At 31.3% G+C, this 25,690-nt stretch overlaps 1 protein-coding gene across 12 annotated transcripts in view; it reads right to left on the bottom strand.

Annotated features, from left to right (window-relative positions):
- The window catches only part of LOC124430019, a 100,309-nt gene that overhangs the window by 43,634 nt on the left and 30,985 nt on the right, over positions 1-25,690 (bottom strand). For 2 of the 12 annotated variants that reach the window (XM_046976222.1, XM_046976397.1), the window contains exons 2-5: positions 17,456-17,535; positions 13,492-13,554; positions 11,564-11,786; positions 5,345-5,415 (exon numbers count right to left, since the gene is read on the bottom strand). In XM_046976222.1, the coding sequence (XP_046832178.1) occupies positions 5,345-5,415; positions 11,564-11,611 (119 nt within the window). In that variant the 5' untranslated portion in view covers positions 11,612-11,786; positions 13,492-13,554; positions 17,456-17,535. Of the gene's footprint in view, positions 1-5,344; positions 5,416-11,563; positions 11,787-13,491; positions 13,555-14,249; positions 14,314-17,455; positions 17,965-25,690 lie in introns of those variants that run through there. The other 10 variants (XM_046976138.1, XM_046976309.1, XM_046976051.1 and 7 more) reach the window with 10 other exon arrangements.

Genomic DNA, 25,690 nt, shown 5'->3' with positions numbered 1-25,690 from the left:
TACCAAATTCTAAATATATGTACACATATATATGTGCACGTGCATGTATGTAAGTATATATATAGTAGGTATCTACTCTATCATGTAAAAAAATGGATGAATTGACTTGAAATTTTGTATCAAAAATGACATTACTTGCAACAAGCATTATTTTCGAAAATTAAAAAATTTATAAAAAATCACACATATGTAACATAAAGAATTTAAACTCTGCAGAAATATTTAAAACAATGCAGATATATAATATAATATAATATATGCAGATACTATAAACTTTGTTAACATTTTTTATGAAACCTATTAAAGATGATGAATGAATGAAGATTTGTAATTTTAATGAAAGATTTTTATTTATGTATGTTTTTTCAATTAAAATTTATACATAATGTCCTTTTACACATATGTGTGCGCGTGTGCATACAAATAGTTAAGAAAATTGACTTAAAATTACCAAAAATGGGATTACTTGCAATAAGAATTCACAAATAATTTAGGTTTGATAATGGTTGATAATGAAATTTCCAAGAATTACAAAAGCATAAAAAATTGTAGAACCAACGGAAATTTTCCAAAAATTTTCAGGAATATTTAAAATAATGTTGGCCATTAATGAGAACTATATTGTTCGTGCAGAGCCCTTCTGGCTAGACAGAAATACTGTGTTAGTTAGCAAGTTATACATTTCTAAACTGTGAGCAATGATGCATGATTTAAAAGTAATAAAAGAATTTATAGCAAAAACGAGTAAATGTAAAAATTGAAAGAAGTTAGTATTCATTTTCAATCGATGAGTGCGATGACTGCCACGAAGAAAAATCAAACAGCAGTCGGTAATGAGGTAAATCGCGGATAAAGTCCTTGTAAGCATTCCTCGGTGGTTCGATGTGAAAGAAAAGCTCTCGACATCGGCTACGACGACGACATATGACAGTAGGATTGACTAGTTATGAAAATTTTTCGCGAACGCAGCAACGCGAGATAGTGACATGCCTGGAAGAGAAAATAGAGAGTCGCAGTTTCAGCGGTATCGTTGGTCTCTTCTTTCACCATCTTCCTAACCATCGCTGCACTATCAAATCTACCATCGAATTTGTCGCCTCCTCTCGCCCTCCTGTTGTCTCTTTTTTATTCAAGAGATGTGATTGCGAGCTGCATATTTAATGAGAGCAATCTCGAAGCGGTGCATGCACCTATGTCCTATCCATTTGAGGCATCCATTCACAAGTCGTCTGTCATCGATGCCACGAGTACAAACCTTGTATTTTTCAGTGCAATGCCAAAACCCTCGTTTCTCTCTTTTCTTCTTTTCCTTCCTTGTCTGCTTACAATCGCTTTACAACTACCGTTTTCAGCTTGTCCATCCAACGATTGACCGAATGCGTTCAAGCAAAATTGTTCATTTTTATAGCGACTATTTCATCATCTTAACGTTTGGACATATAAGTAAACGATCGAAATCACTATACATAGCATTCGAAATTGGTTATTTCTACTTTTTTATTTGAATGTATTTTTTAATAGAATACATATATTTTTCTTCGTATTTCTCAACCCGTTAAACGAAAATCCTGAAAATCGATAAACGACGAATAGCATCTTATTTCACGTTCGAGGAGAAGGATCAAGTTAAATCGTTCACTCGGAGAAATTGCACCAAGAATTTGGATGGACGGGGATTTCTGAAAAAGGAAATCGCATATAATCGCAACCAGAAATTTGTCTACATTTATTTTCGAAAGATCAAAAAACGTCTGTCTTGTCCTCTCTATATTTATCCAAATTTTAAACTTTCTATCCTTTATTCACGAACAATGAACCTAATGTTTCTTGCTTTAATGTACTCTTTTTTTCTTTTTCATGTATGATCGTTCCACGTATAATGCGTACAAAGTGATAAAACTCGTACTTTCACAAAAACTGCTTATAATAGAGATTTCACAGATGGTTTCTCGAAAGGAAAAAAAAGTAGAAACAAAAACAAACGAGCAAACGAGTAAGGAAAACAAGCGTAGCGAATATATCCAACGATTTGTAAAGACTTTAAGCAACTAAACGGCATAATGATTGCTTCATCGTAAAGAATTGTAAAAACTCGAAGAGGAAAACGTTGCAGAATGAACACTTGCACGAGTTTTTTCAACTTTCGTTGCATACGAAGACACGATCGCAGCTGGAACACCGCTTTTCCATGACCTTGTCCGTACGTCATCAAGCTTGATAAACACATTCTTACTCTATAAAATGCAACCACATCATAGAGAAACGTATATTTACTTGCAATACGTCGTAACAAGCTTTATATATGCTTTAAATAGTATTCAGTTATGCTTTATTGCGTTGAAAATGTATGCAATTCGAATAAAAAATAGGGAAGAAGAAAGAAATTTAAACGGCATATATGAACTTTGATGAAAATGTACGTTTTCTCTTTACTTGCCGTTATTTTTATCGAAGGAATATCGAGATATCACGAGACAAAGAAAATCATATATTTTGAAGATTTAAAGGACGAACGCAGACATATGCACTCAGGATATGTTCTCGACTCGTTCGCGCGATCGCTCATTACTCCCACGAGAAACGAAGCACTTTGTTAATTTTCATTTCTGCAGAAAAGGATTCGCTATACTTCGTTCTGCTTCCTTCCCCGCTCCTTTTTCTCATTCGCTCTTCCACCCTCCCTCCCTTCCCCCTTTCCCTGTCTCTGTTTCTTATTTTTATATTTCTTTCAAAAGTTGCACACGATTTGTCTCTTTCGTCCTTTATTTTTTTTCTTACAGACGCAAACCGATCATAGAATGAATAATTTTCAAGATAAGACTGATATAAATAGAAAGATAAAAATTGAAAGAAAGTATGAATTTTAATAGTCATTTACTTTCATATCAAAATATTTCATTGAAAAGATTTTCTATTTACTTAGCAAAATGAATACAACACGATCGCTGCTTTATTGAAATTCGTATATAAAGACACAGACTTTATAGATATGTTAACTTCCAATTCTTTCTTTCCTCTCTTCTCTCTCTCTCTCTCTCTCTTTCTCTTCTTTTCTTTTCTCTATTCACAAAAGTTAGGCGTCGCTGCTTACAAGCTGTTAAGCTGCAGATAGCATAAATAAATACGTGAATTCGTTTAACCGGAAATTACGGCGGGAGGCAGAGGCTCGAATAAACCTGTAAAGTAGAAAAGAAAAGAAAAAACGATAGAAATGGGATGGAGAAAGAGAACATAGCGAAAAAGTCCTGATGCATGATTCCGCGAATGAAAAAAGTGCGCTCTTGGTTATGAAAGTTGCGGGACACTTTCCCAGACCGCTGGATGATGGTATGGCACGACATCGTGCTGACGATGATACTCGAATGAAAGTGCTCTTATAGAGAAAGATATTCTAATTCTTTCTATTCTAAATTCTTGCTTACAAAATAGAGAGAAATAACAGAAAATACATTATACTTATACAAAGATGTTATCGGAGCAAAAAATATGCAACAACCTTCTCGAATATCTCGAAATACCAATCTTTGTTATCTTCGATGGGTACGTCCATTGAAATTGTAATGGCCGAGTAAACGGCCTGACAGCGCTAGCTGAGATATATCGGCGAAACTGTGAGAGAGTGGGGGAGATTGTACAGAGTAGTGCGTTCAGGGTGACCCACTGGCCTGCATCAGAAGAAACCAGGAGAGAAACATAGTGAACCAATAACGAGCATGAGCACGATTATTTATTCGCACTCGCATTATTTTACGATAAACAATAATTCTTTCTTCTGGAATATTGTCACTCCAGTTTGTAAACGTATACTTTCATTGACCTTCGATTTTTTACACGATTTTCCGTTTTCCAAGTGAACGCTTAAGCTTCATTGGCGTTGCGCAGAATACCGCGTAGCCATCGTTATTGATTCACTCTCTTGTTCTTATCTCTCCCATTCTCGCTCCTTTCTTACGTGCTTCCATTATAATACTGATTTAATTCGTGAGTCTATTAGATCAAATGCTATTAATAACATAAAACGAAATATATTTCTCAAATACTTACAAATTTAAGATTTTCTTGTATTTGTTGTCTATGTTAATAACGAGACACGTTTTATCCTGAAAATTACAATTATATTTTCACTTTATTCATAATTTCAGTATTTTATTTTTTTAATAGAAACAAAAAATTATTAATAATATAATTGTTCAATAGTGTACTTATTACTTTAAACTGTTATCTAGTTATTTGAATTATCTGACATTTTTTATTCTATATATCGATAAAGAAATATAAAAACGAATTTGATGTTACATACATAATCGACATATAATAATTTTCGAAGATGAAATTTCAAACTAATCCTAAGATTGTAAGATTGTACTATATTACTAACATTTTGCACTATTAATCATGCGATCTTTTTATAATTTATGATTAGAAAACGTATTTGCCATTCGTTTTCAGATCCAACAAAAAAGGGCCTCTAAAATTTGATGATCGTATCGCATTCTTCGACTCTCTTTCTCTCTCTCTCTCTCTTTCTCTCCCTCTCTCTTTTCATTGCAATAACTTTCATTCATCCGACGAGGGCGAATATTAAAAGTTCCCTTTCAATCCGTACGATACTCAAGTGTTTCATAAATATGTATATCCACGTACATAAAAGTGAATCAAGTAAAAGGCTCCAAGTATTTTTCTTAACGATCATCTCGAAAGAGTCAAAAATTGTTTCCTTCTTTTTGCCCTTACGTTTTGAGAAACGAAATGAGTGTATCGAACTCGAAGAATATAGAATAGCAGTAATGCCATCTAATAGGAAGAATATAAATAATCATAATTAACTTGGTAATATATTGTATGATCGAATATAACAAAAGTTGCTGAACTTGAACGAGAACTAAGATTGTCGAAGCGCGTATAGTAAAGAGAAGAGAAAGAGGAGAAGGAGGGAGGAAGAAAAGAAGAGAAGAAAATCTCGGTATATGATATTAGTTGAACTCTCTCTTTCCCCTCCCTCCCCCCTCTCTCTCCCTCTTTATCATTACATACATGCACACACAACATACATGCGTATAAATACGACTCGAGAGTATTGAAAGCGAATCTTCGAGAAAATTGAAAGTTCCTTTCTCGTTATTTGCCGACGTCACGATTGTATAATATATTTGATCGAACTTCATATACGCACATACAAGCTATGCGTAGACGCATAGAAAGAACACACTTAAAACTATAATACGCGATCAATTTGTCAATCATTACGAATTCGTAAATTATATTATTTAAATAATATTACGATGTAAAAAATAGAGCATGTAAACGAATTGCAATTAAATTAGCATAAGTTTCAAATACATACCTATACTTGATGAAAATTTCATATACGTTTTGGTGTCCTTTGACTCGAAATCGATCCTGAAGTACATCCATCTAGCAGAAATCCCTCGTGATGAAATTTCTTTAAATTTGAAGATTTGCTCGGATATAGAGAAAAGATAGAAAACGCGCGTAGTCACAGAGGTTGGGAATCGATAATATCCAGTATAAACCAAAATTAAAGTGGTGCTAAGGCGATGAACGAGAATGGCATTCCCTAGCTTGCACCTTCCAGCCTATACTCTTAATCCATATCCTAGGCCTTCAATTTGACTCGACTTCTCGCTTACCATAACACATCAAATCGCAAAGCACCACGACGAAATGAAACTAATTTCAAACTCAACCTAGTAGGAGACTACTTTCCTCCTTTCTTTTTCTTTCTGCGTCTACGACCTCATTTTTTTCCAAGTTTAAATAGTAGGATAGCGTGACAGAGTGAGTATCATCCCTTCGACGCTTACTACTAACGTTAAGAGAAAATACAATCAATTATCATTCACTTTTTTCCAAGCGAAATTTTTATTAGGATATTTCTCATACAAAAGTAGAGTTAACAAAGAAAGTGACGCAACTGATTGGCCAGTTTAAAAAATATTGAAACTTTCAAAAACTATATTGTTCTATTTCTATAGTAGAAGAAAAGAGAGCGAGAGCGAATATTTAGTTGTATTTTTACCAAGTACATTTTTTCTTTACTCGAAGCTGTCTGGTTGGGCTTTTCCCTTATAATATCGGTTGAAGAAACATTTTCATTCTTTCCTACATTATTGTTTAACATGGCCCCAAGGAGTATCGAAATAACCATTGTCTCGTTACACCATTTTGATAAAAATGAAATTTTTCAATTCTGTTTAAAATTCTACATAAATTATAACATTTTCTAAATATGTTTGTAAATTTTTCTAAATTTTAAAAACAAATTAGCTGAATGAATATAAGAATTTTACGCATAGTTAATAGATATATCTGAAGAAAAATTTCAGATTGATTGTTTGACAATTTTCAAAATGGCATTTATTTGATTATAAACATTTTTATTTTAAAAATTAACATATTGTAATAACATGTTAATAGTCGAAATGATATTATTGGAATTTTATACAACTTTTACAGAATATGAAGATATTTTTTATTTTTTATATATTATTTAAATTGAAAGACTATTTTAAAACTGTTGTCTACCTTTATAACAAATTATGAAGTTAAAAAGTAACAGTATTGCTGAATCAATTTCATTGAAAATTCAGAACACTTTCGTGAAACATGATAATGATTGGTTAGCAATTTTAAAAGAATTTTGCCTGATTAGTTTTAACATGATATTTATGTTAATATAAATATTTTAATATTAAGATATATTGTATGATCATGTTTAATGTATAAAACCTAAGATTATTCGCTAGGTTCTATGGGACACTATCTCCTAATCGAGTCAGCTGCTAAAAAACGACTGGTTAAAACTGCGTTATATTGAAGGATCTGCGTTATATAGAGATTTAAGGAAAAGAGAAAAGTAGCGAGATGATGAGCTATATCATCGGGAAGATATACGCGGAATATTCGAAACCAGAAAAGTTCTTATATTTGAAAGATTCACTCGATTATGTACGTTATGAATGATCACTTTCGACGATAAACTTACAAAAGTATAAGATAGAAATAGATAAAGAAAAAGTATAGACGAACAGTAAATTTCTTGTACTTATGATGTAACACGTGACACGTAGAACGATTATTAAGCCAATATACACTTACATATATAATATTATGTAAGTGGTTATATCGATTTCTTGTTGAATTATAGCACGTTTCGACACACGATTTGTGATCGTCCAAGAAAGATGTTCTCCCTGTTCCATTATAATAATAGATTTTGTGTACCTACTCTCAAGAAGTCCCAACGTGTCGATAGCCTGTTTCCTCTCACTTCCTTGAGTTGTTACTAGCCTATGAGTACGCGTTAGGTCAAGCGTTCCGCCGTTACGCAACGAGTAATGATAGAGAAAGTATGAAACTAAAGTATCGCGCAACGTTAGCCTTATCCGAGTTGTCTGTCCAGCTCGATGTAACGGGTTGTCGAACCCAAACACGATACGTTCATCCAAGATCGATATCTTGATCTCTTAACTGTTTTTGACAAGTATATTCGTCATAAATAAATGGTATTTTTTGATGTTGACAAATATACTCGTGCGAAAAAAATTACCTTCTTTAAATTTAAGTTTTAAAATTAATTTTCAATTTAAATTTTGGTAAAAGCTAAAGTATATTCATAAATTTAATATTTAAGATTATTTTTAAACAAAGAAATAAAAAAAATCATTTGAAAAAATTTGCACAAATAAAATATTTATAAATTTCCAAGTATATTTTTCTCTTTGTTTTTTCGAAATTTCTATCTGTTATCTTGTCAAGATATCTGTTCTATCTTTGATGAAAATCTAAAGAAAGGGAACATATTGCAAAATATAGAAACAAAATAATGTTTTTGAAGATAAAAGAGATGTATTATTTCTTAGTACAATTCATGATGACAATATAGTGGAAATAGAAAAAAGGAATGTAAAAGAAAAACTTGAAGAAGTTGACTATAATAAGAAAATGAATGGAATGAATGTAAATAATGGTATAGTTGCATATTCAACAGCAAAAAAGACTAAAAAGATATTATAAACAAATTTCTTCACCTTTTTGTTCAACACATTGTTTCCTTAAATTTCTTTTTATTATATAAAAACAATATATAATAAAGGAAAGTTAACACAGTTGAATTTTCTGCTCGAATGCTTAGAAAGGACAATTAAATTTATTACTTTTTTCTATATATTCAGTTTTTGTTTATTTTTCTTTTTTCTTTTTAATAAAAAAAATATGAATGTTTAAGTTTGGCTATAATATCCATAAATTTAAGCAATTTGATTAAAAAAAAAAAAAACCAATTGCAATTTCGCTATAATTTAATTCAATTTTACATTAGCTGAGTCAGGTTTAATTATCAATATCTCTTACTTTCTAATTTCAATAACCTTTAAATATTATATTAATTTACTGTATTCAAATAAGTTATTATTTTTTGGTAAATTATGATTTAATAAACAAGCAGAAATTTTTTGAAAATATTTAATTCCTGTATTATAAATAACATCTAATTTCTTAGTTAAAAACAAATAAAAATTCATGAGTTTTAAAATAATTGTCAATTCTATCATTAAAAATATTTGAAAATCGCACTATATCTATAAAATATAAGACCGAGTCATCTCACCCGCAGGGTTATCTTACCTAGAATTATTTTATATATAAAGGCATACAATGCGAATGAAGCAAAATGAAAAAGAAAAAACAAATGAACAAAATACGTTCTATTCCTTACGCTGTAGTAGCGAATATATGAATCATTTATTATGGAAGTGATGTAAATCTATTTATGGCCCATAAAAACTCTTATTTTTTAAAGTAATTCTTGTAAGAATTAATGGATAATAAATTTAAATTAATTTACATTCCAAAAGATATGGAAAAAAATTATTATTTGTCAATATCTTTGAATTGAGTGAAATGCAAACTCTTAAATATTTTATTAACAAAGAAAATAGATTTATACCATTTTTATAAAAAACGGCTCATATTGCTAGATCTACTTGTATATACGAATTATGAATCAATTCATAACATAATACCGAATGCACGATTTGGGCCAAAAGTATTAAAGATGACCGATGACTCACTATCGACATCTATTTAAAGCGCGACGGATCTATGTCTTCATTATAAGTATTTTATTTCCATGTCTCTTATTCATAATAAAATATCTACTATCATCATATATCTACTAAAATATCTAACCATCAAATTAAGCTTTAAGTACGAAAATTTTCCACATCAAATAATTGTCGATCAATGATAGGATAATTATGTCACAGACACAATAAGATAAACGTGAAGTGAACCTTTTTTCTCAGCTTTTTTATTTTCTGCAATAAAAATGCGAATAATCGGTAGAGATACAAAAAGAAATTATAATAAATTTTACTACGTTCAAAGTGACAGTATTTTAACAATAACGATATATGTTTGATAGCTACAATATCAATCAATAACTTCTTTTCTTTGAGAGAAAATTCATCTGAGTCACTGACCCCAACAATCGATCGTCCTATTTCTGTATATTCTGGGCCAATGTCCGTAGATTCGATGTATTTTCATGCTGGTAGAAAAGGAATAATTAACTAAGACTTGTATGAATAATTAAATTTTATGACAGTTTTGCGATAGTACGATCGTAGTAATTATAAAAACACAAGAACCTTCTATTCTCTTACTGATCATAGAACACTTCTGTTTTTTTTTTAGTTTTTCTTTCAAAACAAAAGATACTGTGAAACTTACAAAACCACGCTGAAAAAGAAATAATATAAAGCAGTAAAATTAAATTAAAGCAGTTGAATCAAGTATTTCAAAGGTTAAGACGAGATAATAAAAGTAAATATTTGATCAGAGTTAAAGAGAATCCCAGAGGGCCATGGAAATTTTAAGTGCTTAATCCAAAAACGCAAAGCCCACAGAATCTTGTATTAATTGCAAGGCTCGGATTTAATTTAACCTGTCATACTTTATCCTTGTATCTGAGTACTCGCTACATGTGAATGCTATTTTGCAAAATCGTACGTCATCTAATCTTATTGAAAAAATAGAACATGTCGAGTTATTCTGAAGAGAAGAAAAATTACAAAATGAAGAAAAAGAGGAAAAGAGAGGGAGGCATAGGAGGGAAGTTTTCGACCAGGATGGAAGGCACGTCGTTCTCACATTGGACATCTTCCTATTCAAAGCTGTGCTGCATGTGCAGTCCAACATCTGCGTTTCACCTTTTTGTCCACGTATAAATGCAACTTTTTTCTTACACTTTTTTCTTATATCAATATTCCTAAATTAGAACCTTATTTAATTTTTTCGTATACAACACGTTCTACTTTTACAGAATATTTAATAAAAATTAATATTTTTAATTAATTAATATTTTAAATTATTAACTAATAGATAAAAAAGAAAAAAAGAAAGACAATTCATCGGGTGAAATGCGTATTCCCTTAAAAGGAGCCATGATTAAAGTCGTCGATTCGAACAATGAACAGTACCAAAGTGAAACTTTGGTCTTTCTCGCTTTCGCGAGATTCACAGGAAGGTCTAACGATGGGAGAAAAAGCATGTAGAAGGAAAACTCTCGCGAAATAAAACGTGAGAGTAGTAGATCCATAATCTTGATTGTAAGATATTGTGCCCTGCACCAACTCACTCATAAAACAAAGATCTTTTTTATAAATTTATCATGGTCCGATCTTAATCCTCTCACTCTCTATTTATCTATTTGTCTGTCTGTCTGTCTGTCTGTTCGTCCGTCCATCTATCGATTTATCTATCCATCTATCTATCCATCTATCTATCTATCTATCTATCTATCTATCTATCTATCTATCTATCTATCTATCTATCTATCTGCATACGTTCCTCCATTTTTTACTTTACGAGATTATTCCCCCTAAAGTTCGTGACACAACAAATTTCGACGTTACACTATTTTTTTGCACATTGATCTATTTTTTCCCTATGGTAAATTAAATTAATACAAGGAAAGCTCTATTATCAGCTATGACAACGAATATGATAAAATTTAGAGTAAAAAACTCATACGATGATGTACATATATTTAGACAGAGTATTAATAATTTATAATTTAAATTCAAACTAATGTTGATTATCGGAAAAAATATACACAATAGAAAAATTATATAAAATGAAAAAAACAGAAAAGAGAAAATACACATGGAAAAATACTAGCGGGGTAGTCGAAAGAGATTTTCAGAAGAACTCTGGACTATTCTCATTCCACGTAAAATATAATCGTTTCTGAGGTTCAGTCTACTGGACCTAAAAAATAGACGTAGGTTTATTTACCTACGTACACGCGCTAAATTCGTAACGAGCAGATAGGAAAAGTAACCGCGACTTCTTCGCGCGCACACATTTGACGCGTTTGCTTACAGACGATTTTTCTTTTAAAATAAAAATACAAAGAAAGAAAAAGATAAAAATAAAGAGTAGATCATACAAAAGGCGACTCGTTTTTGTGAGCCTAAGCGAACGCATGCTCGGCGAAGCTATTCATGAAATAAGGGTGTAAATACGTAGATACACGTACCGTATAGTATGTACAATGCGTTTTATGGCGAAAATCCAATAAACGCATTGCTTTTACTCTTCGTTATAAGATATTTTTCGTTTTCGCTTTTCTTTTTAGTCCATACTCTTTACTCTGCTAATTTTTCTCCTTCCATCTTTTTTCTTGGTCTCTCACAAACTCTCTTCTACTTTTTATTTGTCTATTCGTATCTGCCCGTCCATTCCACAGTGGGGTATTTGCACTGAAAAGCCAGAAAAAAGTCAATTTCAAAAATTTTGTGGAAGCTGTAAAATTTGTACTATTCGAAGGAAAAAATGTACCGAATTTCTTTATTTATTTGTACACTCACGAAGCATCAAACTTTGTCGAAAGTTAAGAAATTTTATGGCACGTGTTCCTTTTGTAACTATATTATTAAAATACCATACATTTATCGGCAATTTTAGTGTGTTCTAAAAAAGTTGTGTTGCTTTATGGAAGCTTTTAAGTATATACTGGACTTTTAAACAGTTTTTATTTTTTTATCTCATATGTGTTCGTATAATTATTAATATTTGAAATAATAAATAGTTTAATAATTTTCTTTATAATCATAAGATTTCATTAATGACTTTGTTATAATTCTGTATGAATCAAGATATTTTTCTAGTTTTATTACATCTGATAATAGTTAGCCACAAAAGTTGATTACAATTCAAAAAAAATTGGTTCATGATTCGTCTGAATTGAAATTTTGTACCTAACTTAGGTATAATTGATAAAAGTTAAAAAACTCTGTATTTACTTGTTCCTCTTGAACCTACATCTTTTACCGACGAAAACGAAATAGTATAATGTAATGAAGAAAAGACAATCTGAGGAAGAAACTTTGGATGTATTTTTTGATAAAAATTATTTGTAATAGTTGAAAAATATTCTTAAGGGAGTATTTTATTCTATAGTAAAGTTTTTTTAACAAGTTTTTATATTTTTTTATAAAGTAACAAGTTTTTATATTTTTTATAAAGTAACATAAAGTAACTTTTAAAAGTAACAATTTTTTCAGTCAAAATTTGTTTCATATATTTATTCATGTTTCTGTAATGTTTAAAACTTTTATTAGAAAAAAATAATAAAAATTTATGGCAACGTAAACATTTGGACATTTTCCCATGGCCCACGTGATTCTCGCTATTCTATTCATTTGAAATAAAAGAAACTTAAGTGATTCTTACTTCGAACGAGTTTAGCTATAGCAGGTAGCAAAATAAAAGAAGCAAATCGATAGTTGAAAAAATGGTGACACATTGATATTTGATTTCTGATTTTTATATTTTTTCGTATCATTAACGGATGAAAAAAAATATTTTGAATTCATTTTAGTATAGGCTATAACAACATATGCACTGAAGGAATATTCCAAAATTTGCAACCAATCGGTTAAATAGTTTTTAAAGTATCATGTTAGCCATTTTTAAAATTGACTTTTTTCAGACTTTTTAGTGCATATTTTTCGTGAATATTCTATTTTCAGTGAATATTCTTGCGTTCTCATTTTACAGAATCTTACGTATATACGATGCATACAAGTACATATTGGTTCATCATATCCATGAGAAATCGATCGAAAATCGAAGAAGGAAGAAGGAGATGAGTAGTCGTCGATAGAAGCAAAAAATGCTCTCTAATAATAGCTCATACTCACTACTTATTTACACGTAAAAGCATGTTGAGAAAGCATTCGTTATTGCTGCAATCTCGCAAGTCAAAACGCAATAGTCGTTAGCCAAAAACGACTTCGTTGATTTGATCTAATGACTCGAATTTCGCGAATCCACTAAATATTAATTGTGTCTACTCTAAATTTTGTTTTGCTCTTGTGCAACGAGTATAATCAAATATTCGGACAAACGAGCCTTTTATTTTACTTCTCTCCTTAGATTTTTTCACGGAGGAAAAATTCTTACCTTAACTATGACTCGCTATCATCGTCTCAGGATTCATAATTGAGTTTTGGTGTATGCTCCCTTCTGAAAAAAGATAAAAACATAATATATTTTAGAAAACAAAGTCAACATATCAACGTGTAAATATCTCGATACAGATGGCATGAAAAATAGTATGAAAAACGGAAATTTCGTCCATAAAATATGTAGAAAAATATAAGAATAAATAAATTAGTCTCAGATCTAATAACATAATTAAGAAGAAATTATTACGAAATTTAAACTTGCGCGACGAGGACAAGGGGTTTTTCATTTTTCAAAGAAAATAACAGCTTCCGTTTAATATTCGTTGGATATTTTGAAAAACGAAAATTATAAGAAAACATATAATTGTACGCTTAACCTTCTTATCCCTAAATAGCACATAGGAAGGCACGAAGATAGCAGATGCGGTATATTATGGCAACGTCAATTAACTCGAATATCGATTAGACGTAACGCTAAATACTGGAAACGCAATACGACCTCTTTCGATTAAGGATTAAAGGGTTCGTCAAGGGAACATCTAAGAAAATGAAAAAGTACATCTTAAACGTGTCTTATGAAAGCGTCTACTATGGAGTGTTGTCTTTCACTTCCAAAATTTTCTCGAAAATGTCAACTTGACTAGTTCTTTATCTTCTTCTATCTTTCTTGTTTTACTCTTGATAATTTGAAACATTAAAAAAAAATCTTTTCGATTTCGTGTTAGTGGTGTACATACATTAACATACATATACCTTTGTCTCTGCACCTTACTTTCTCATTGTCAATCTGTTTCTAGTTTCGCGTAACAGGAGCTGAAAAATACTGAACGTGACCCGCTTTGCTGTGTGGCTATGAATAGTCGAAAGAGAGAGAGAGGGGGGGGGAAGGACGGCGTACACGTGGATATTACGTGAGGTGGCCCGTCTACGAACTAAAGCTTCGGTAAAGCACCGAAGAAACGTCAAATAAACGCACTCAAAGAGAGCAGGTCCAATTTCAAATTTTAGTTAGAGTTAGGAATTACTCGAATCGCACGAATGTGGAGAAGTTTAAAAAATAAGCGATATCTTTCGAAAAATAAAATATATTAATTTGTGATTAAACTTTCGTTCAAGATAATTTTTTCTTTTTTTCCATTTTTAATACGCAAAAAAAATATTGTCACGTTAAAATTTAAAATCCTATAGCACAATCTGTAATAAATAAACGAAAGTGTGTATGTGTGCGTGCGTGCATCAAGTATGAAGAGTAGGACGACTTTCTTTGTTCTTTCGAACCGAAGCGAGCACCGCTGCTACGACGAAAGATGAGGCGAAAATAATGGTCTTCGTGAACCGGTTGTAACGTCGTCCTCAACGAAGACAGCGAGAGTTCAGCCAATTTTGACTTAACGGTAAACAAAAACGATTACGAAGGCACGAAAGTACTTCGAAATCGTGCCAGTGTTCCTCGTTTTCTCTTCTCCCTTTTTCAAATGGACAAAAATATCTTCGTTTCATCCCTTCTTTTGTCTTTTAACAAATTCAATTTCATTATCAGTTCAAAAGAAAATAAAACTATTTTTTGAAAGAAACGTGTTATTTTTGCAACATCAACAAAATGTATATGTAAATGAGATATGAATAAAATATGTGCCTGAATTAAAAAAGGGAAACACTTTTATATTTTATCATTAATTTGTCTTTAAGTTTGTTATAAACAGTAACAATAATTATTCATTGATGTTTTTGGTATCATGCCAAAAAGCTGCTACAGAGTTCTTCCTACGCATCTCTTTTTGAGAAACGTATATGCGTGGGAGTTCTTGAATCATTCCTCTTATCGTTACGTAATCCACAAATTTCCAAATTCATCAATTTAACACATTGAATACTATGAGTATCACCGATGACTGAATTTTATAGACTTTATTGAAAAGGTTTTTAAAATTTCTTTAGTGACATTTATGCAACTAAAAGTATATTTCTTAATAAGAGTAAAATCTAATATATACGGCATGACAATGAATTATCTTGTATCTTTTATTCTATACATCTGAAAATTTAAGAGCAGTTGCCAACGAGCATCACATTTAAAGAAATAATATGGGCATGTACGCACTTGGTCGCGGCGACCATGAAAACTGGAGCGATGTACGGTCGACTCATTGCGATGTACTCGTCCAGTTTGATCGCCTGCTTTTGTGGTTGTTTGTCGACCTGGTTACTGACGACTGTGTGCATGTAGTGCACATGTTATTACATTTTTTAAAAAATATAAAAAAATATATCACATTATACATCTCTTAGAGAAGTATAAAAGAGGAAAATATCGTTTTATGTATAAATTGCTAGGGCACTTAACATGTTAATGGAGAAAGTAAGATATAAGTCGTTAGTTTACTATTTTTTTCATATTAGCGTTTCTCACTATACACGTCTCAGTTACATCGGATATCCTATGCATATAAATTTTATAATAACTGCGAACATCGTCTTACATATTAAAATATAGGTAATTCTAATCCACATATAATTATTAGTGATCGATAGAGAACAGTATCGATAGATACAGCATAGTGTATAAATAAATAAATCTATTGGCTTTCTATATATTAGTTTACGTAATGTATGCACGTGTACACACCCGTGTATGGATATGCACTCTAGGACACGTATATTTGATTGAATACATGCAAACGAAGTATAATATGTACATTCCAACGAATATATTTCTCTTTTTTTCTTTCTGTTTACAAATATCATTCTTCGCAGATATACATAAGATTTTTTACAATAAACAATGTCTGAACCTATTTGGAAAATTTTACATGATCAAACGCAACATACAAACCTATGAGGCACATAAAATTGATTTAATTGACAGTACAAACACATAGATATATAAATAATATGAAAAAAATTTCTTTTATACCAAATACATATATGTATACACACTTGTTTTGCGAATTCGTTAAGTTTAAACGTGATAATTGTACGTTCGAACGATCAAAGGAGTGACCCTTAATAAACGACTATAAAAAAGAAGAAAAAATGACGTTCAGCAATCTGGGTCAAAACGATTCGGAGCTCTGTACGTCAGTATGCGCGCCCATGTGTGCGCACGTATGTATGTGAGATCTTTTAAGCGGTAAAGAAACTAACAAAGTCATAGAGTGGTATCATTTTAAATATCGATTTCGTTAGTGGAAACAAAATTTTTCTAATATTGAGTTGATCGTATCGATACAATAGACAACCTTGTTCATGTTTCTACATATTTACATAATGCATAAATAGCATGTATATATCTTTAATTGAAACTTATAATACAAATCCGAACCATTTAATCATTCGTATGAAAATGAAAATGTGTCATCTAGTAGGTAGCACGACTATGCATTAATTCGTTATATGATTCACCATTATTGCTTTTTTCTCAATCTTAAGAACGATCTGAAAGAACCGTCATCTTTTGTAGTTGTAATTGTCGTTAAAGTCGTCATAGTCATCGGCATAAACGATAGAAAGTCAAGAACGTTAAAAATGACAAAAGAGAGTGAGGGAGAATCGATCAGCGATCATCGGCCATGCTTTTTTGCATTTCCCACGAGTCAGTATCGAGCAGCACTGGGATGATTCCAACGAACAGCTAAGAGAAAGCCCTCGAATACATCCGAACGTTCGGAAAGTTGTCAATCGTCTCCTGCTTTCAAAGGGTAGATCGAATCAAAGTGGCATTCGGCCAACTCTCCTGCGCTCGAACGCACATTATTAAACCGTCGCCAGTTTATCGTGATCGCTGTCTCGACGCTCATTATCGAGCGACACGAAAACGCCATTGTTTCGTTGTACAGTCAAAGAAAAAGAGAGAGAGAGAGAGAGAGAGAGAGAGAAAGGGAAACAGACAAAAGAGAGGGGAATACGAAACAATAGAATGGAAGTTTAAAGGAGAAAGATCAAAAAACGTTTTTACTCACCAGTTTTCCTTAGGACGCGCAAATCATTTCAATCCTCCTTCACCAGGATGCTACGATGCTCTATAATCCAATATGGCAGCCTATGCACACATGTCAAAACAAATCACTGAACGACGCAACGTTTGTGGGGCGGTCGTGACGAGACCCGTATTTCTTCCTTCTTGCAAAGCTTCTTTCTATCTCTCTCCCTTCGCTCTGTACATATATATGTGTGTATGTGTAGAGGGAAAGGAAGGGAGAGAGGAACGGAGGGAGAGAGACAGAGAGAGAGAGAGAGAAAGGAACAGAAAATGAAAAAAAGAAGAACGAGGAATCGTCGCGAAGATCCTTCCACAAGGAAATGAGACACGAAAGAGGATAACCGTACTCGTACACTTTTCTATTTCTTCTTTATTCGATCGCGTCGAAATTCGTGATGGTAAATAAAGAGAGGTATGTGTAGGAAAAGAGAGGAAAAAGGGCAAGCACAGACAGATAAAACGATACACACGCGGCAAGCATCCGACGTAGACTAGTGGCTGCGCGCAACGGACGCAGGAAGCGGGGTGTGGAGGAGCTGGGCCATTACGAGATGTAGGGGGGAGTTCGTTGGTAGTGGCGGTGGTTGCTGGCTATGGTTTGGTGGGGCGCGCGGCGCGTTCGCCTGAGCAGTGGGAATACGTTGGTTGACAGTGATGCTCAACCACCGCTTTTGGTTCCTTTTCTTCTTCCTTTTTTATTGGATCTTTTAATCGATAGATTAAATTTCTTGTCCTAATTAATTGATTAAGAACTTAGGCAGTCGCAGATAAAGGAGCATAAGAACATATATTCTTATTTATATAAGTACATATGACAAAAAGAATGCTAAACTTGATTTGCATATTGTACGTGTATGTGTATGTTTGAAAAGAAATAAGACCATACCTTCCACATTATACAAAGTTCCCATTTGAATTGCAAATATTGATCTGAGTATCTAGGTAAATTATTTCAAATGTATTTATTTATTTAGTGTACTCGCGTGTAAATAAATCATATAAAACTGATGCATTATAAAATTAAAGTAAAATTTTATCGAAACGTACAACATCGCAAGTGGCATAATATAAACGTAATATAAATGCAATCTAAACATTTATCTCTATTGCAAATAGCAATATTTATATAGTACGGATCGACATGATTTTTTCATATATCCGTATCAAGATGCCGTATTCGAACGAGAAACTAACTCTTGTTTTTGCTAATCTAGTACTTATTAACATTAGTCTTAAAAAAAAGAGGCTGCATTGAAGCGATTTTTCGATCATTTATTTGTAAACTTTATAAAATATCTATTCTCCTGTATTCTTTATAATATCTGTTTCTCAAAAAAAGTACTTAAAATTAGTAACGATACGTAAAATAGAATTAAAACATGAGAAATTATAAAATTAAGGGAAAAAAAAAGATAATTATTGAGAATTTCATTTTCAGAAGATAAAATTTGTTGTATGCGCAGTTAAATGGAAAATTATAGAGTATAACGATAGTGAAAAGATTATCGGCGGTGCACCGAGGATCGCAGGATTCGCAGCGAATCGATTCGCCTCTCAAGGATTACGGGCGCGGTACGCATGCCGGATACCCATGCGTACCTCTAGTTGCTATCCTCCGAGCAACCACGCATTGGTCTGGCGAAGCACCGTGACCCACATTTCCATGTCGACTACAATTCAAGTTAAAGTTTTGTTCTATCTGAGGGTGAACTATTTCTTCGATCTTTCAAATCATAGTTGATTCAGTGAAATCTCTACTATTCTCAGAAAAGAGGAGCCTATAGAGAAAAAAATGAAGACTGAAAGTAGACGAAATGGAGCACATGAAGTCAATGGAAAAATGTAATCCGTATAAAAACTGGTTGGCGAACTACCATTTAGAGAAAGCCATGAGAAAGAAGACGAATACACCGTATAGGTATGTCGCACCTTTTACAGATACGAGACTACATAGGTACTATTTATACTTATTACGGACCCTGAAACACGTTCGCCAATAAAATTTTCATCTCCTCGCTTATTGAATTATAAATGCATCTAAATGCGTTCGTTGTATTACCTTAATGATACATAGTTTAAGCGTTATTGTCCTTTATCTTTATTTAAAGACACGATCGTCCTTATTATCTGAAACGGAAATTTCAATTAATTAGAAATAAAAAAAAAGAACAAAATTTATTTCGTTTGATATTCATTTTATTATAAAAAGAAACGAGAAAAAAATAGGATATCTATTATTCCTGAGAAACCTTCTCAACAGCATTTATGTCACATTAACATTACATTTCGAATGTAACTTTCGTGAAAGAGAATCATTACAATTGAATCATCTTTAAAAACATGTACATATAACATCTCAAGATTTTAACTTGTCGAACGAGTTTACGATCACGTAATCTGTGAAGCTAATTTCTCCTTGATGATTCATGAGTCAATAATAATGAAACACAACATCAGCTTTTGAATTTTAATGCGCAGCGTTTACTTTTGTTCGTAGAGCGAAGATCATCCATGTATACATCGCATAGGTACATACATATCTGTATTTATATAAGCATCTATATACCAAATTGCATACCAAATTGCGTGACTTGGTCTCATTGTCCGACAATTTAGATCATCAGGTATAAAGAAGATGCCTTTTACTAATAATTCGATGTTATATACATATTTAAACGAATCGACAAACATCATAACTTTTTCTTATGTGCATTTACAATCGATATGAATTAAATTTAAAATGACAATCTAAAATAACAAGCGAAAATTTGTTGGGGTAATAACTCGATTACAGGAAATCGATCTCGCTTTTTATTCATTATTACTTTTTTTACCAACTTTATATTTAAAGTAGCTTAAAAAAGGATGTTATCGAGTTGTAGAAAAGGAGAGAAAAGAGGATAAAAATTTTATAAAAAAACTTCCCAGTCTTCATTTTTTAAGTGGTAAAACATTTAACGAGCGAAGGAAATCCGTCAAATTCCCATAGCAAAAAAGCAAAATATTAAAAAAAAGGAAGAAAAAGCTAAATAAGAGAAGTTTCGTAATATTTTTTTTTGTTCTTCATTTCTCTTCCCCTTCACTCTCTCTCTCTCTCTTTCTCTTTCTCTTTCTCTTTCTTTCACAGTTTTTCAATTTGCTGATAAAGAATTTATTTAACTTGTTGCAAGTTTCTCTATGGATTATATCCATTAACATAGTCGATGTGAAAGAGAAAAAGAAAGGAGGGAAATAAAAAAAAAAGAGTCAGTAAGGATAACGGATATCTTTCGTTGAGCGAAAAAGAAAGGAAGGACTTTGAATCGTATAAGGCTTAGGCGCATACATTTAAAGATTTTTCTCCTTTATCAAGGTATGATTTTAATTTTGGTATACTCGAGCGGCCTCGATTTCTTTAGCACGATCCTTTCGAAGGCGAAGAAGCAACGTCGCTTTAGAATAACCTTACTCTCATAGCTCGGTGCATACACGTATCGAGCTTTAATCGCAGCTTGTTTTAACTCGGCCCTCGTCTCTTCTTCGTTACTTGGCTACTCGAATCTACTCGTCGAAGACATATACGTGACTTTAATTTTGATACGGGGAGAAATTCCCATGGTACGAACACGCTTCTGCGGTTTAATTTCACCAACGCAGCAGGCTGCATCTGCTACCAACTATACAGGTCTCTCTCGTATTCGCTCTGCACTATCTTTTCATCCCTTCGTTAGTATCTCTTTCTCTCTCTTTTTTTCTTTCTCTCACGCACCAATCTAGTCCTTCGATGCAGAGAGATGAGATCGAAAACAAGATCATCCAAAGTCTTACTATGTTTTCTTCTTTTTAGCATATCAATCTTACGAACACCAGAGGAAAATCAGTTTCTCGATAAAAAGTACAATTCGAGAATCGTTCTTGCATGTACACGCGCCTACGGCCTGACATCTTTGCCTCTCTCTCTGTATCTTTCTTTTACGCATACTCCCATCCACTTCTTTTTCCCTTCTCCTCTTTCTCCTTCATAGACGAACAATCCTCTATAGGGCGGCAGCGCTAGACAATAACTCTTTTGTCTATGGCCGAAGGCACGTGGCGCAGGAAAATTACTACGCTGCCAGTTTATTGTAAACATTTGTCCCCGCAAATAGACTCAGGAGGGCGAGATCATCTCTCGATTTGTATCTTACTCTCTCTCTCCCTCTCTCTCAACGCCTCCTTGGAATATAGCGAAAGAAAAGGAGAAAGAAGGCAAAGCCACCACTCTCGTTGTTTTCTTTGTTTTTTCGAAAAAAATCACTGATAATACGAGACCGTCTGAAAGACTCCGAAAGACTCTACGTAATAACAGCGAGACATTTCTTAAATTTCCTCCCATCCAATAGAGAGAAAAAAGAAGGGATTAAAGAATAGAGGAAGTTACAAACATGAACTCAAACTGTAATAATATGTCTATGTAATATATATATATACACATAATGCAACAATATTTAAGATAAAACAAACCCTATTTATAAATCCTATGTATGAATAAGCTCTGTAAACGAACATTCGCATGAATCAATGTACAGAATTGCTATATTCATAGAGTGAAAATGAGAAACATACCGATGGTCAGTCCGCGAAAATTCAAATGTCGTCATAACGGCGACCCATTTCCGAGTAACTTAGTAAATTGAATACCTCAACTAATAACTTTATATTCTGCAAGTAAGTTAGTTTTATCTCCTTGCAGCATGTTGAGCGAAAATAACTTCTGACAAATTTTTTATGCTATTGGCCATGCAAACTTTATGGAAAAAACTTTTCTCTCGCCTTCGTGCTTAAAAGTATTCTTTTTTATTACACTTTAGAATCGACCAATGAAATCGATATCATAATTGTTTTAACAATAAATAGATCAAACGTGTATCCATCGCAAACTATTTAGAATAAATATGTAATAATGTAATAACATTCGTATATAAATGTAAAATAGATGAATAAATACTAAAGAGATAAAAATAGAAGTGTGAATATCTCAGTTATTTTTTATGAAAGAAAATATATGATTCGAAGGGTTTGAGATAATAAAAATGAAAAAATTTTAGTCTTAAAAGTCATATTTTTAAAAATATTGGGTTCATCCATATCTTTTTTAAAAGAACTTGATTTTTTTTCTAGCAAATCAAAGCAAATTTGAAACATTCTATATATCTCATATCGTGATATTGCGTACCGTGAACAAAATTATAAGCTTCCTAATTTTATAATTAATATAAACCTATTTATTGTTTATTACCTTTAACTCAAAAAGAAATATAGACAAATATAAACAAAATATATACTACAAGTATAACAGGAGAACACTATTTCCACTATGCATTCATAACATAACAATCGGGTTAGTGTAAGTCAGAGTAGATAGTATTAGTAGACTGAACTCATAAGTTTCCAGTCTTTCATATTTATATCCTTCTTTAATGGTAGCATGTGTTTTGCCGTACTAAATACGAGTACATATTTGTTTTATGATAGATGTATTAAGAATAGTAAATATAATTAATACATATAATTAAATGTATAAATCTATACGTTTATACATAAAAAGTATTTTGTCGATTATTTTGTCAAAAATAATAATTAATAAATATATTTATACATTATACATTATATATTATTGTAATAAAAATCAAAACATGAGTTCGTTTCCATACTATTTACAATCTTGTAAAAAGTTATTTTTTGTGGTTTCCCTATAAGACTAGTTCCATTTTATATTATTACTATTATTACTACTATTAGTATTACTACTATAATAATAATATATAATATAAAATATAATAATAATAATAATAAAAATATTTAAATAGTATGTACATTACTATTATGGGATGTGAGTGTCAGCATCACTGAATAAATGTATGTGTTATGCATACGGCTATCGCTATTCTGTTTGGATAAAGTTAAAGGATAAAGAAAGCCAGGAAGCACAGTTCGGAAGTAACCGCCGAGAGTATTAGACGTGTGACAAATTACACGAATGTAGACTGTCTTAGATCACAATATATTAAGTTCTTTTTTTAATTAAGCATAGTAATAAAACTTTATATTTTATCAAGATTCGGATTAGCTTTTTTCTTCAAAGCTCATCCTGAATTCTTACAGGGCATTTTACATTATAATAATAAAGTTAACGACGGCGTGTTATTATTTGGAAACTTAAGATAGATGGTAATAAGGATGTCTTATTTGAAATTGTTTTCAAATCAAAAATGTAGAATTTTTTATCCGAACATTCCTTTATTTTGATAAAGACTAATACATGTTTGAACAATGTGTATTTGCTAAGATTCTTTTGCTAATCGTAGGGTTTTTCCAAACTCTTGAAATAAAGTAAGTCCGCATATAGACCGACGACGATTTCTCCTTTGGAATTGCTTAAATTTTTATTACACTTATCTATTTAAAAAATAGTGATATCGTTATGGATAATTAATTATTAAGAAATCCCCATTTTTTCTTCATATCGATTTCATCATAGAATATCATACAAATTACAGTTTCACAAAATCAATAAGAATTAAAATAAGATCGATATAAGAAAAAACGGAATAAAACTAAAATTAGTATTATAAACTGATGATATGATTATAAGGCTGAAAGACAAAGATAAACGAAAATGGTCAAAAATAAAAGAAATATTACATATTTACTATCGTATCTCAACAGTATTAGATATACCTATTGGTAGATGATCATGTGTCCAAATTATCGAAAAAATAATTTATTGAAAATTCGCGTGAAAAATCATCACGCGAATTGACACATGAAATGCACCTAATGAGACACTAGCGAATGTAAATTATACATTGTACATTGTTCTTTTAAATATATTCTTTCTGCTATTATTATTATAAATCAACATCATCATATATTGTAGCCTATATATGATATATATAATATTTATATATATATATATATAAATCTTTTACTTTTTCTTCTCATCATTTTTATTATTATTATATTGTTATATTATATATTATATACTACATATTATTATTATAATAGTAATAATATAAAGTGAACTAATTCTACATGGGAAGACTACAAAAAGAAATAGCATTGGGAATTCCACCTGATAGATAATATGGAAATAAACTCGTGATTTCAAGAAAATAATAAATAATATATAAGATGTAAGATATAAAAAGAATAAATTAGTTGATTATTTTCGTTTATATTGATACAATAAAAAAGAACTGAATAAATCAACCAGCCTCAACCGGGATTCTTGAATTACGAATCTAGGTGTTTACCATTTTATTAAACGTTAGTTATAAGATTTTTATATTTTTAATATATAACATAAAGAAAACAATACATTTTTGTAAATTTAACTATATCTTAGAAAGTAAGACTTCATCAGCATGAACAACTGAATAGGTATTTTCTTATTTTTACCATAGAATCATCTGTCAAAGTTGATTAAAATGTCTGAGTGAGTTACCGTAGCTTCTCTATGTGAGCATTGCAAAACGTGTTTCTTTGCGTTTAGAATAGATCAAAAAATTTGAACATTATTTACGCACACAAATAAGCAGACAAATGTCTACTTCACGGAAAAATCAGTAGTGGAGGCATGAGCAAAATTAAACTATTCGAAGCTTACTTTTCATAACAAATAACAAAAAATTTCGAAAGCAGCATTTATAGCAACAATAAATCCTGATCTTAATCGATTTTGATGAACATGGTATTATTTTAAAGATAAAAGTTTTACAAGGACATGACTTTTTCGATTTTTTGAAAAAGCTTTATTTTTGTATATAAACTATTTTGAAAAGAACACCATTTTTTATACAATTTTTTTCAAAGAAAATACAGCTTTTTTGTATTAATAAATTTTGGAAGGTAATATTTTTATTCATAGTATATAAAAAATAAGAATTATATAACATTTTTGTAAAAATGTTGATGAGTTTCATATTTTAGAAAATATAACCTATAAATAAAATTGTTCAGTTTCACTATATTGATCCCTTCAAATCAAATATATTTTTCCTCGGAAGTTTAATATAATTTATATAATTTATATTACATATAAAATATATGTAATGTAGATGATATGTATATAATGTATAAAAATGTTTTTATATACATATAAAAAGATTTTTTGTATACGTTTAGAATAAATTATCTTAAAATCTATGAAACGTATTGCAATTTGGAAGATAATTAAATTCCTCTACAGTTATTT

Source organism: Vespa crabro, chromosome 1 (genome assembly GCF_910589235.1).
Source record: "Vespa crabro chromosome 1, iyVesCrab1.2, whole genome shotgun sequence".
Taxonomy (NCBI): domain Eukaryota; kingdom Metazoa; phylum Arthropoda; class Insecta; order Hymenoptera; family Vespidae; genus Vespa; species Vespa crabro.
This window is presented reverse-complemented; position numbering and strand designations above follow the sequence as displayed.